The sequence below is a fragment of the Colletotrichum fructicola genome (genome assembly GCF_000319635.2).
Source record: "Colletotrichum fructicola Nara gc5 chromosome Unknown KSG_Nara_v1_contig01, whole genome shotgun sequence".
Lineage (NCBI taxonomy): Eukaryota > Fungi > Ascomycota > Sordariomycetes > Glomerellales > Glomerellaceae > Colletotrichum > Colletotrichum fructicola.
The window spans coordinates 9,119,228-9,132,144 of record NW_027094051.1 but is presented as its reverse complement, the minus strand read 5'-3'; the positions used below and the strand labels follow the sequence as shown (position 1 = coordinate 9,132,144).

Sequence of the window (12,917 nt, the reverse complement as noted above, 5' to 3'; positions counted from 1 at the left end):
ACGGACCGCCACACCACTTGCCACAGCTAGATTCCGACGTGTTATTCCGACAATTTCCGATCGCCGAACGAATGCCGACGCCCAAAGAAACGACTCTTATCAGAAAGAGAGGAGGTAACATCGACACATCAGAGTGTGCTCTGATAGCCGATATCTTCGGGTTATTCTTTTCCGCAGTTGTAGATAACAAATGCCGACCCCGGCCCCGGTCACCTTCCTGCAGCAGTATGGCCAACAGTACTGAATTAGCCTTCCCATTGGTCCGGACCAAATGTCCTTGGCGATCGCTGAACTTATCTATGGGGGTCTTCTGCAGATGCACATGGCCAGCGCCAATCTCCAGAATCAAGAACGTCATGGAGCAACTGTTATCAGGGCGGGGTTGGGGCTGCTTTATAATATTTCGTCTAGTTCGAGACGGACATTTAAGCTTCAATCAATATCATGCCTTCGCCAGTTTGCTGTATTGCAAGAACTACATACCTTTTCCGGTAAATATTCAGGATGGATACGAAGGAGAAGCTCGATATCGAAAAGTCAGCGAGCTCACGCGAAGCTCAGCCGGAGACAATTGTGGGCGAGGTAAAAGACGTGTCAAACGCCGATGCTGCCTTGGAATTCCTGCGACAATGCGGCGACGTCAACCCCATGACTGATGAAGAGGAGCGGAGACTCAAACGCAAGATTGACTGGCGAATCGTGCCGCTCATGTTTGCATGCTACATTCTCCAGTATCTCGACAAAACCTTGATCAATTATGCCAACGTCATGGGGCTCCAGAAGGATACTGGCATTTCTGGCGATCAATATTCGCAACTCGCCATGATCTTCTATGTTAGCTATCTTGCTTTCGAATTCCCTCACGCTTGGGGAATGCAGCACTACCCAACGGCAAAGTACATTGGCATTATGGTCTGCCTATGGGGAACGGTGCTGGCGGTTACATCGGCCTGCCACAACTGGGCCGGACTTGTCGTTACAAGAGTTCTTCTCGGCGTTTTCGAGAGTGCAGTTGCACCTTCATTGATCGTCATCACAACCATGGTACGCTGATCTTTGCACATACTAGGATGGCTTGCTCATAATTCCAGTGGTACAAACGCCAGGAACAACCTCCTCGCATGGGAATCTGGTACCTTGGTACCGGCGGCGGCGTCATAGTCGGCTCTCTCATCTCGTTCGGCTTTCAACACTACGATGGATATAGCTTCACTTCTTGGCAGATCATGTTTCTGATATGCGGTCTGGTCACTGTTGCCGTGGGTATCACTGTAATTGTTGTGCTCCCAGATAATCCGATGAACGCCAAATTTCTATCTCCTGAGGAAAAGGTGTGGGCTATCGAGCGCCTGAGAGCCAACCAGACGGGTGTCGAAAATAAGCAGTTCAAGTGGCCGCAATTCATCGAATGTTTTGCTGATCCTCAGACATACCTGCTTGCAATGATCACGATCACGTCAAACGTGCCCAACGGGGCTGTGTCTTCATTTCAAGCAACGATCATCAAAGGTTTCGGATACACTTCCAAGGAAACCGCACTTCTATCCATTCCGTCGGGTGCCGTGAGCATCGTCTCGATCTTGGCTGCAACCAACGTTGCGGGGCGATACAACCAACGTGCTCTGAACATCATTTGCCTCTTGATACCTGGTGTCATCGGAGCAGCCCTTATGGCGTTCCTGCCAGCCGACAACAAAGCCGGGAAACTGATTGGCAACTATATGACGAATTGCATTGGTGCGACCTTGCCATTGCTGTATTCGCTCGTCGGCGCGAACTATGCTGGTCATACGAAAAAGGTCAGCCCTCTCACCCTTTCAAGTAGCATGCAGAAACGCTGACTGTGACATAGGTCACAATGAATGCCACTCTTTTAATTTGCTTCTGTGTGGGCAACATTATCGGGCCATTGACCTTTACTGCGGAGTCCGCACCTGAATACATCCCCGCCAAGACTGCTATCATTGTGACTTGCGGTCTGGCAATGGTCTTCACCCTGATGCTGCGCTTTTACTATGTTTGGGAAAACAAGCGTCGCGACAATCTCGTGCGGACCGGACAACTTGGCCATCTCAAGGATGTGGAGTTCAGCGATATGACGGATCGCTTGAACAAGGAGTTTCGGTACACCCTGTGAGCTCAGTGTTGCGGGCAAGTAAACATACCAACGCTCTCCAGACAGCACAAAATCCAGAAAGTATGAAACAGCTATGAGCCAAAATTCAATTGAAAGCGTTCAATCCAGTGCTTTTCCCCCTTGAATTCGATGACTGCGTGTCATGAATGTCGCCGAATTCACCTTTGCTAAGCGACGAATCTTCGATACCGCCGGTATCATCGCCGACCTCAAAATTGGCACCAAAATTGAAAGATGAACTGCATCAATCGCGGCTGGAAGCCGGCACGTTTGAGGCTCGATAAGAAAACATTTTTCGTTCAAAGCATGAAGCAGTCGGCATGTCTTGCATGTCTGGGCTATGTCGCGAAGGGGCGCGCTTTGAAGGAGCTCAAGTTTCCCCGCGGATTCCGTGACCCCCTGCATCTTATAGGGTGAAACATTTTTTTTTGCAATTCGCTCAGTCCTTACCCCGGAGTCCCGAGATTCGTTCTTGACGGATTTGAAGCAGTGTGGGCTTGGGGTGGACCGATCCAGCCCTATGGCGCCTATTTTTAGGGTGATCACAATATTGCCTCCCGTGCCGATAACCGTGATGGCTTGAACCTTGCCGGTCCTGGAACTCCGATCGTCGTTTGAGTTGCGTGGCACTAGAAGGCCCATTATTTCGGGCCGAGCGCCTGGGCCTGACCAAGTATTTGATGTCAGGTCCCCGGTGGCCACCGTCCGGAGGTTCACGGGGCTTTTGATTGTTCTTTCTGTCGCCTGACATCCGAGATGTGAGCCGCCACGATACCCACTCTAGCCCTTTTCCCACCTCCACAAGCCAGTGTGTTTACTCTGTCCTTCGTTTCTTCAATTTCAAGTTCTTGTTTCTCTCTCTTACATATTTGCTGCGGGTCTTGTGAGGAGCACTTCCGTTCATTCTGTTCTACGTACCCCCTTGACGATTTGACTCAATGGACACGATGGAACCAGCAACCCCCGATATCGCCTCACTTGGCGACTCAAGTGTTACGACCAGACTGGAAGACCAAGAGCCGATTAGGGCAGATGCATCGAGAGGAACCGAGAAGCAATCCGAGGCCGCAACCGATACGACACTGCCTGTACCGAGTTCCCCTATCTATGCACCGACACAAGCAAATTTGACGAAACACCGCCGGCGATGGATTCCCCGAATATCTTCACGATTGCGCAACACTCTACTCAGCACTATGGGTCTTCTCGAGCTCGCCAATGCCGGAGACTTCGCAGCAAACGTCTGGAACGAGATTCCTGTGCCTATATATGCCATCGTCTTCATGGCCCTGGGCGGCACGCTGGCATTGGTAGTATCGATTCTGGCCCTCAAAGACACTCTCTTGAGTTGGCAGAACGTATGCTTCCTCCGTAATGAGAGGGCTGCTTTGAAAGCAGAAAGGCTGGAGCGTCTCCAACGAAGTCTGCCGACGCTGGACGTCGACGTCCTTCTTGACACGAATTTTCGAGAACTTGGAAGCGAAATCGCGAATCGCTTCGGGCTAGACATATGCAGTGGGTTCGGCGCATTTCTCATTAGTATCGGCACATACATGGCGATTGGAGGGGCGAATCGCCAAGCGTGGTTTGCAAGCAACATTTTGTCAGGCTACCTCGGCAATGCCCCAATTGCTCTCTATGGCCTGATTAGTTCTGGATGGTCGGCTACATCTTCCGCAGAGCTTCTCAGCACCGAGGAATCGCGGCCCAGTCGCCTCGCCTCCAGGGTAGCCGAGCCGTAAAGGCTATCGAACGACGGACGCGCAATGTTCACATCTACACTTTGGTCAGTGCTGTGAGTAGCGTAATTGGTGGTGGTGCATCCATGGTCACGGCGACAAGATGGGAAGGCTACGTCGTACTCATCCCAGTGATTCTATCATCGATGTTTTACAACTCGTGGCTTCGTCGCAATGTGGCCTATGATAGACCACCCGCCGGCGACCCATTGCACCTGACCGAAGATGCAATTACTCACGAGCTCGAGGTTGCAGAGATGACCTGGCGAAAAATTCGAGGCCAGTCTCGGCCACTTCGGGAGGTGGTGGCTGACGCAACGTCTCTAGAGGCTGTCACGACGTACCTCGTCGCCAATGATCTTCTGGAACATTTCTGCTTGTCTCTCATGAAAAGTGCTGTTATCGCTCCTGTATTGGTCAGCCAAGAATCAACAGATGTCACGATAGACGCAAAGCGTCTATTGGAAATGCCAAAGGAGATACATCTAACCATGATCGAAGTTGCAAACGAAACGATCAAACAAAAGGGCCCAAAGCACTTTGAGCACCGTCAGCGATACCTGGCCGAGATCATAGGGAGCACGCTACGACTATCACTAAAAGCTGGCTATGGAGGTTCTATGACAGAATGCTGAGCTGTTTTGACAGCAGCTCTGGAGAAAAGGGTCACAAGGAACATTATAAGACATAGACTGCCATAATATTATATAATTCTTAATGGTTGAACTAAGTAACGACAGTTGGTATTCCATAGTGTACACGCCCCTTACACGCCCCTTTTTTTGTAAGCCATTCCCGGATCATAACTTCGATTGACGTTAGAATCGCAACCTCATCGGTCACGCCGCGATGCAGTCTGAAAGCAGAACAACCCCTCGCATACTTGTGCCGGAAACTTGCAATCATGAGCAATTATGCTCCTTGCCTAAACACTTTGTCTTCCTCTCTTTATCCCCTTTCCTGACTTTTCTCCTCTGGTGGAGCGATCACCACAGTTGCAGGTATGTCGGTGCTTTCGGTATCCTTCGCCTTAGGTTTGCGCCTGAAGAGCCTTCCGATCGCTGAGAAGCCCTTTCCCAGAATTCTGTAGACGATGACGAAGGGCCTGCCGACGAACTTGGCCGCCTTCTCGAACCAAACGTCGGGGAAAATGCGTACGACAACTCCCCAAGGCATGGACATGAAGGCAACAACAAGGCAAATAGCCCACTGGCTTCCATTGAGACCTCCCTCCTTGATCTCAAACACACGGCCACCGACGAAGACGATGCCAACTTGCAGACCAACCATCAAAAGATTGATGAAGATGAAGAATTGGTTACGATGAACACCTTCCAGGACGTTGAACTTATTATCCAGGCGACGGTTGTTGAATTCGTTGAAAATTTGCATCCAAACGAAAGTGTTGAAAATGATCGTATCGAGTTGCAGCATCTCGTCTTCACTGTTACGATCGTAGTTGAGAATCTCTGGACCAGCAAAGTACAGCGTGATAGTGATGACGAGCTGGAAAATTGCTTGGCCGATGATCATCTTCCACATCTGCAGCCATGGTTGTCAGTACAAGATCATCTGCCAGTCCAGGGTCAACTCACGTTAATGGTGATCAGAGGAGCACTCTTGGGTTGAGGAGGCCGATCAAGAATCTTCTCGGTCGGGGGATCGGTTGCAAGCGCGAGGGCAGCGAAGGTATCCATGATCAAATTGACCCAAAGCAGCTGGACGGCTTTAAGTACAGGCTCCATATGGTCGTCGTACATGGCTGTGATGAAGGCAAGCATAACTGCTGTGATGTTGACAGTGATTTGGAACTGTGCAACAGTGAGGAGTTAGTCAATCTGGTTGATTCAAGTGACTTCGCACAACAACTGAAGCAAGATTGCTTACCTGGAGAAACTTCTGCACAGCGTCGTTAACTGCACGGCCCCATTTGAGAGCTGTCACAATGGAAGTGAAGTTGTCATCCATCAGAACAATAGCCGACGCCTCCTTGGCGACCTCGGTTCCGGAAATACCCATAGAAAATCCGACATCAGCAGCCTTCAGAGCTGGGGCATCATTCGTGCCGTCTCCAGTCACCGCTACCGTCTCTCCCAGGGCCTTCAATCTGGTGACGAGAATTCGTTTGTCCTCCGGGGATGAACGAGCCAAGACCTGAAGCTTTGGGAGAATAGCGTTCATGTCACCCTCAGACAGCTTGCGGAAAACAGGTCCTTCCATGATCACGCCGTCGCCGCCCGTGTAAATGCCACACTCCGTTGCAATAGCCTGTGCCGTAATGACGTTGTCGCCCGTGACCATACGAACAGTGACACCGGCATGTTGGGCCTTGCGGACTGCATCAGGCACGCCCGGTCGAACGGGGTCCTGAATACCAACAATTCCGAGAAAGGTGAGGTCGGAAAGAGACAGCAGAGAGTCCATCTTGACATGGCCGTCCTCCGAAGGCATTCTGGCAGGTGGCCATTGTGGGTAATCCTTGTAGACAAGGCCAATCGTCCTCAATGATCGACTGGCATACTGGTTGATGGTGTTCTGTAGGGCTTGTCGCTGAGTCGAATCCAGGGGCTCCTCGTCCAAGGTTTCCAAGTTAGCCTGAGACGAGCAGTACCCGAGCAGGATTTCCGAAGCTCCCTTGACCAGAAGACGGTAGCCTTTGTTGGAGTCGCGAAGCTTGATCACAGCAGCCATGCATTTTCTCCGCGAGTCGAAAGGCAACATCTGCACAACATGTTCGTTGGCGCGAGCCTCTGCCAGCGATTGCAGGCCCAGATGGTCCTTGGCCAGAGACAACAGAGCTGTTTCAGTCTTGGATCCAATGAAAGTAGCCTGGCCATCTTCTTGGCCTTCGAAGGCAGTTGAGTTGACCGCAACTGACTGCACAATCAGCTCTTTGGTTGCCGTGGGTGCAGATGAGGCCCATGTAGAAACAGGGACGGTGCCATCGGTAGACTTTTCGCTGTCGGATTGCGCCAGAGCTGTGAAGCTTGTCGTCGAGAATGTTCCGGCTACCACTGTCATCTTGTTCGTTGTCTGTGACCAAGTCAGTCAGTGTGCGCCTTGCAGATTTTGATCTTGTTGCGGATCTCACCAGCGTTCCCGTCTTGTCTGAGCAAATGGTTGTTGCGTTGCCCATGGTCTCACAGGCGCGGAGCACTCGGACGAGGTTGTTCTCTTTCAGGAGCTTGGTGGTCGCAAAAGCCAAGGCGAGGGTGACGGCCAGCGGCAATCCTTCGGGCACTGCGACTGCGATGATCGCAATTGCGACGACAAGCAGATCCATGAAAGTAGATGCCTTGTCTGCTGGCGATCGGTGATCCTCTGGCAAAGTCGCGAGGAATCGGAAAAGAAGAATGAAGAACATCAAGGCGGATGCGCCTCCACCCAACTTAGCGATGGCAACCGCAAGACCTTCCAGCTTCTTCTGCAGGGGAGTGGCTTCGACATCGTAGCGAACAGACATCATGATCTTGCCGAAGCTGCTGTGCACTCCGACAGAAGTGCAAACATACGTGCCCATACCTAGAGCCAATCAGCACATTTCCACATCCACTGGTCCGAAGGAACCTACCCTCAAGCACCTTCGAGCCAGAAATGATGAATGGGTCGAGGTCGTCGAGGTTGTTGTGCTTCGTGTCGAGAAGCTTCATGACCTGGTCACCGGCGGTCTTCTTGAGGACGTCGGATTCGCCAGTAGCCGAAGATTCATCGCACTTCAAGTCCTGGCCTTCGATCAGAATACCATCGGCAGGCACCATGTCTCCCGGCTCAAGATGAAGAACTTCTCCGACGAGAATCTCATTCACATTGATCATGAGAGATCGGCCTGACCTAATGACCTTGACCTGACGATCATCCTTCTTGGTGTTCAATCGCACGAATGCCTGTTCTTTCTGCCAATTGTTGTGGGAACCGACGACGACGACGATGATGACTGCGGCGCAAATGGCCACGCCCTCTACCCTGAGTGACTGTCAGCCTGGAGTGATGTAATCGAGTGGAAAGGACATACCAGTCGACCGATGCCGGCGAGCCTGCCGGCCTTTCGACACCCAAAGTCTCGTACAAACCCAGTGCCAGAGAGATGATACCAGCGACGGTCAAGAGAATGATGACCTTTTCGCTGAGCTCAATGTACATGAGCCTCCAGATAGATTTGCCCTTCTTCGGTGGGAGGACATTGCGACCGTAAACGCGCGTGCGATCGGCGAACGGTGTTGAAGATGTGGTCGCGTGCCTCTCTGTTGGCGTCGCAGGTTTGGAATCGAAGTCGACGGCGTCGCTGAACGAGACTGTGGACTTGACGCCGGTCTCGTCAACACTGAGTCCGCTGCGGACATCGGTCTGGATGCCCCGCGCGATTCCCTGGAGACCGCCAAGAGCTCGGAATGCCGATAGAGACTTGGGATTGAAGAGCTTGTTTAGCTGGCCGGGGGAAAACGCGAAGGGGTTGTTGTCGACGCGAAAGTCGTGCTCTGTTCCAGGGTCTGGGTGAAGAGCCGAGTCTGGATCCTCAAGAACGAAGCTTGGGGCGGCACTGGGGGCAGCAGTTGTGCCGGACGGGGTCAAGAAAGGATTGGTCCCGTCGGGGGTGATGGTGTCGGCATCGCTGACGGCCCGCGGACGGGAGTCCGGATGTGTGGGGTTTGGATTGGGGCTGAGAAAGTTGTCAGCCATCATGAGCTACTGGAGTCATGTATGGGCTGGTGGAAATGAGAAAGTGTTGTCGAGCTGGAGCAAGGCGTGCCGAAGAAGCGGCGGCCAAGCAATATGAATATTTCTGCGCGTCTGCAGAGAGGGCAGCTTTCTCCGGGCTCCCTCCTGCAGCTTCTCCCAGACTGGCCATACAACACCATCTTGTCAACCGGAAGAGACATAGCTCTCCACTTCTCCAGTAGAGCGGCAAACGCAAAAGGTCAACGGTCCCGGCTGGCTCAGCACTGCCACAATTCAACGGACATTATATTGACGAAATGATAGCCTCTGATGCGATCTGATAAGCTCGGGTATCCAGGGATGGGGCCCGAGGAGCTCTCGACAAGCTTAAACAAGCAGGCATTCTGCGGTGTGTGTGGAGTGAAGGCCCGCCGGTGGCAGTCTAGGTCAGCCTCAGAGACCAACGGACAGCACATGATGCAGTCTTGGCAGTTTAAGAGAGGATTCCAAGGAGCTCAGAATGATGATCATAAGCAGCGGGATGTGGAAGATGCCAAGAGCTTCAAGGGAGGGGAAGGTGGACGCGAGGGAGAAAAGCAAGATGAGCCGGAGATTGGCAAAATTTGTGAGCACAGTTTGGCGCAGGCGAGGGATTTTCTGGCAAAGATTAAGCGAGATGATGGCAAGATCAGACGAGCATGAGAATAGGGGGAAGGTTTAGCCGTTCTGACAGCGCTGACAAACTCGGTTCAGACGAGCGAGGTTTTTTGCTTCTGGCCTGGCGCCGGCGACAGGCCAAGAGTCAGGCGAAAGAGGGGTCTGGAATTCTATTTGACAGACGCAGTGGGAAAGTCATTCTTCTGCGGTGTTGGCGGCGCATCAGGAGCTTCAAATGGAAGGTCAGACGGCGCACGTGTGCGGTTGATACGACCTCGCTTGATCTTTCCCTGTCGCCCTTGATTCGCGAAATCCTACTTGCAATCACCTCAAGCGGGGTATCTCCACCCGGCTCACCGTGTTTCCCGCCTCCCATCGCCGCCATCGGCCTTCATGAACTCCTGTTGGGGACTCCTCCCGCGCGGTATGGTACGGTACGGTACGGTACCGACGCAGCGCTTTGACTGGGGCTTGTAGCAGAACGCGAAACCTCGTAGCATTTGTTTCTTGGCCACAGAAAGTCGTTTCCTCTTGCCATCCTTTCTTCGTTTTCAGTTTCCATATAATGACGCTATGTTTCGCTCGCGCAAGAATGACGGCGTGGTTCTGCGCAGGAAGCGACCATCTCTTACATACACAGCCGAGCCAAGAAGTCCAACAGTCTGACTGTCGAACCGAAATGTCGTTTCCGCCGCCAGCACGAGACCGGTCATGTCGAGCCGCGAGCCCCTCTCTTGCTGATCATGCTTTCTCCCACAAAGCCAAGCCTATGTTGGCCCCCTCGACGCGTCAAATCCGGCCACATAGCAAACTTGACACCGTTTCTTTGCGCACAGCGAAATGCGATTCTTGACTTGCGCAGCCGGTGTTGCTTTGCGTCCGGATGTTTTGCTTTCCGGGGCTTACGACCCCCTGTAAATATGTCGGCAATTAGTGCTGTCACCTAGGCCTTTTGACGAAGCTACCGGCGCAAGCTCCTTCAGCCGACGCCGAGCCGACGGAGTGCTGTCACGGATTGTAACTTGGCGGCATCATCGTCAACCCCAACCGCCGGACTCTGTCAGGTTTTCTGGATGGCAAATTTTATTCCCACGTTTCGCGACAGAACCAAAACCAACACTTGGGATCAACGCCCGGTCGCTACCAATCAATTTGGCCCCTGTTGATGATCACCTGGAGTCCTTGTCTCGCTTGATCTTCCGGTACTCTTATTTTGGTGAGGAGGCCTCATCCTGTTTGTGTCAGAGAGCAGAGCTCCATACACATCCACTCAACTGGGGCTCGATGGGTCACTCATTCTTCTAGAGTTCAACGCTACCCACTTTCCAACACAACAATGATGACTCCGCGCGGCCGCGCCTCATCTTGACGAGCGGTTTATTGATTGATTTTCTTCACCCCCTAAGATATCGCGATAGTAGGCGTATTGAAGCGTTTTCGTAGCACGGACCTTAAGAGCTTCATTGGTTCGTTGCAGCCGGTGCTCAGCCCGAGGATGAGGGTGGGCGACGTTGAAAAGTAGCCCAAGCATCGTCACACTTGGCGTGTACTTATATCGCAGTTTGACTGGCTCACACAGGCGATAGAAACGTGTTCATGACGATCTCAGAGGTCATGATCACACCAGCAGCTTACGGGAGTTTCCTCGAAAACATGCTGACTAGAAATCTTTGGAAGATACTTTGACTCCGAGCCAGGCGTTTGCTTAAGATATCTTGCACGGGACATGTGCCCATCATGCCGCGCAATTTGCTGCCCCGAAGACCTGCTGACGAGCCAAGAAGTAGAAGAAACTTTTGTGGAAGCACGTAAGGTATTATTCAGCCTGGCGGTGAGGTTGGGGAATAATCCTCCTGAGATGGTTTACTGACGTGTAATTACTGACGCAACAAGTTTTACGCACTGCACTGTGGTCAAAGGTATGCGATGTCTTCCTAAAGTCAAGCTTGTTCATTCATGCATGGATTCGTTCGCAACTTTAACATGTCTGACATTTTGGCCAACAAAGTTTCTAAAACAAGACAACTTCGACTCCTCTTCCGCGTGCTGCTTCGTTTATGTCGAAGACCTCTGCCCCTGAAGCCTGTGCCTCGTCGAGCAGCTCAAATATGACCTTCAGAAAGTTGAACGGGTCTCTTTTGGACAAATGTTCACGGAAACTTTCCAGTGTTATTTTCCATTCAGGATGGGCGCCCAGCTCTCGAAACTCTAAGCTGGCCGCTATAACAGGAAACACCATCCCGTTCTGTATCAGCGAGTACTTTTCGCGGTCAAGGTCAAAGCGGATATGTTTGTAGATAGCGTCCATCGCAGAAATTAGTCGGCACATGATCACGCCTGTATTTGGCGCGAACTGGGTTTCCTCCTGAGCTTGTCCGTCTTGGAGCCTCTTTCTTCTGCGAATTTCGAGAATGCCCGCGAACCGCCAACAGTCCCACAAGTGACACTGTATGAATTCGCCGATTTCACCGGGCCATATCCATAGTCTGGACTCGACACTTGCTTGAGGGCCATCCGGTATGTCGGCCAGTACGTCAATAAGAGATCGGGGCATTCCTATACCAACCTCGACTCCACCAATCCTACCCCCGGGCCAATTGTCTTGGGTCTTTCTGAAGCGCTTCCAAAGCCCGATTGAGGGGCTTACTCGGCCGACAACATACAACGGCAAGTCCATCACGCACATAGACTCCAACATATGAAGCGTTGGAAGGTCGCGCCCGGGGCCTGGCTCTAACAAGTGCATTTTGGCGTCCAGGTTGTATAAGTTTGCCATAAGTTGGACATACATCGTAAAAGGACGGGCTAACAAGAGCTACGCTCATTAGCATCGCAGTTTTCAAGTCAGTTTACCTGTTTCAAATACTGTCACTTACACACAAAGAGCAGACCATCAAACCGGCAAAGGCAGTTGATGCCCTGATGTCGTCATGTTGGCTAGCAAGCTCAGCGCGGAATGTTCGGAGGGCAAGGTCAAGACGTTCCATGGAAGATACAGACAGGTCATCGCACCCATCATCGACATAGCTCTGGATAGCGATGCCAATTATTCTGAGGGCCTTGCTTTGTGATGCCATATCCTCGAAGATAGGCCTGATCCAAGACTGAGTCTCCGCGTTATACAGCTTGCCAAGGCCAGATATCAAAACTGAGCGATCGTTAGGCTGCGACACCGACATTTTGAAAGGTTTTAAAAAGTTGAAAACGTACAAGTTTCGAACAAGTTGTCCAGCCCGTCAAGGCCATCCTCATCTGGACGTGGCGGAAGCGGATGGTCGTCGTCCAACCCACGGCTCTGTGGTTTGTCGTTGGGAACGCGGTAGGATGACGAAGGAGGGGTGTTGACATTGCTAGTATCCAACCCCCGATCCGTAGGCCGCGAGGTCTCTGGTCCATCCACGGGATGAATGCTGGTGGTATCGTTCACCCACCGAAGGGGTTTCGTGTACCCTTCACACTCAAGACCACGTCGCATGCAGGGGCCGCACTCGGGGCGGGCTTCATCGCACTTCCGTTTTCGCCTCTTGCAAGTTGCGCAGCCGTTTCTCGAACGCGTTATTGGCCGCATTTTCCGCTTCGGGCACTTCCCTTCTCATAGTCGGCATTGGTGTGTTGAAATCAGGGGCTGGGCGCGCAAATGTTCTCAACTGAGAGACTGAGTTGAATGGCGGCGCATTTGATGGACGAAATGGGAATGACGTGGGGACGGGAAGAATGCAGCGCACCGA

General features: G+C 52.1%; 5 protein-coding genes across 5 annotated transcripts; 3 read left to right on the top strand and 2 right to left on the bottom strand.

Moving 5' to 3' along the window:
* Positions 1-504: 504 nt before the first annotated feature.
* Positions 505-2,137, top strand: CGGC5_v002623 (Thiamine pathway transporter THI73; the record flags this gene model as incomplete). The annotated part of the gene is made up of 3 exons (XM_032025033.1): positions 505-1,044; positions 1,092-1,799; positions 1,853-2,137. 3 exons carry the CDS (start codon positions 505-507, stop codon positions 2,135-2,137), a joined length of 1,533 nt encoding a protein of 510 aa, XP_031878296.1.
* Positions 2,138-3,084: 947 nt separating this feature from the next.
* CGGC5_v002622 (uncharacterized protein) lies at positions 3,085-3,879 on the top strand (the record flags this gene model as incomplete). The annotated part of the gene is made up of 1 exon (XM_032025034.1): positions 3,085-3,879. One exon carries the CDS (start codon positions 3,085-3,087, stop codon positions 3,877-3,879), a length of 795 nt encoding a protein of 264 aa, XP_031878297.1.
* An 83-nt stretch (positions 3,880-3,962) lies between these two features.
* Positions 3,963-4,452, top strand: CGGC5_v002621 (uncharacterized protein; the record flags this gene model as incomplete). The annotated part of the gene is made up of 2 exons (XM_066150998.1): positions 3,963-4,292; positions 4,378-4,452. The coding sequence occupies 2 exons, from the start codon at positions 3,963-3,965 to the stop codon at positions 4,450-4,452; spliced, it is 405 nt and encodes a 134-aa protein (XP_066009792.1).
* A 372-nt stretch (positions 4,453-4,824) lies between these two features.
* CGGC5_v002620 (Calcium-transporting ATPase 2) lies at positions 4,825-8,553 on the bottom strand (the record flags this gene model as incomplete). Its single annotated transcript, XM_032025035.1, has 6 exons — positions 4,825-5,418; positions 5,472-5,687; positions 5,764-6,909; positions 6,968-7,398; positions 7,448-7,839; positions 7,889-8,553. The coding sequence occupies 6 exons, from the start codon at positions 8,551-8,553 to the stop codon at positions 4,825-4,827; spliced, it is 3,444 nt and encodes a 1,147-aa protein (XP_031878291.1).
* Positions 8,554-11,200: 2,647 nt separating this feature from the next.
* Positions 11,201-12,664, bottom strand: CGGC5_v002619 (uncharacterized protein; the record flags this gene model as incomplete). The annotated part of the gene is made up of 3 exons (XM_032025036.2): positions 11,201-12,004; positions 12,066-12,337; positions 12,400-12,664. 3 exons carry the CDS (start codon positions 12,662-12,664, stop codon positions 11,201-11,203), a joined length of 1,341 nt encoding a protein of 446 aa, XP_031878292.2.
* Positions 12,665-12,917: the final 253 nt, after the last annotated feature.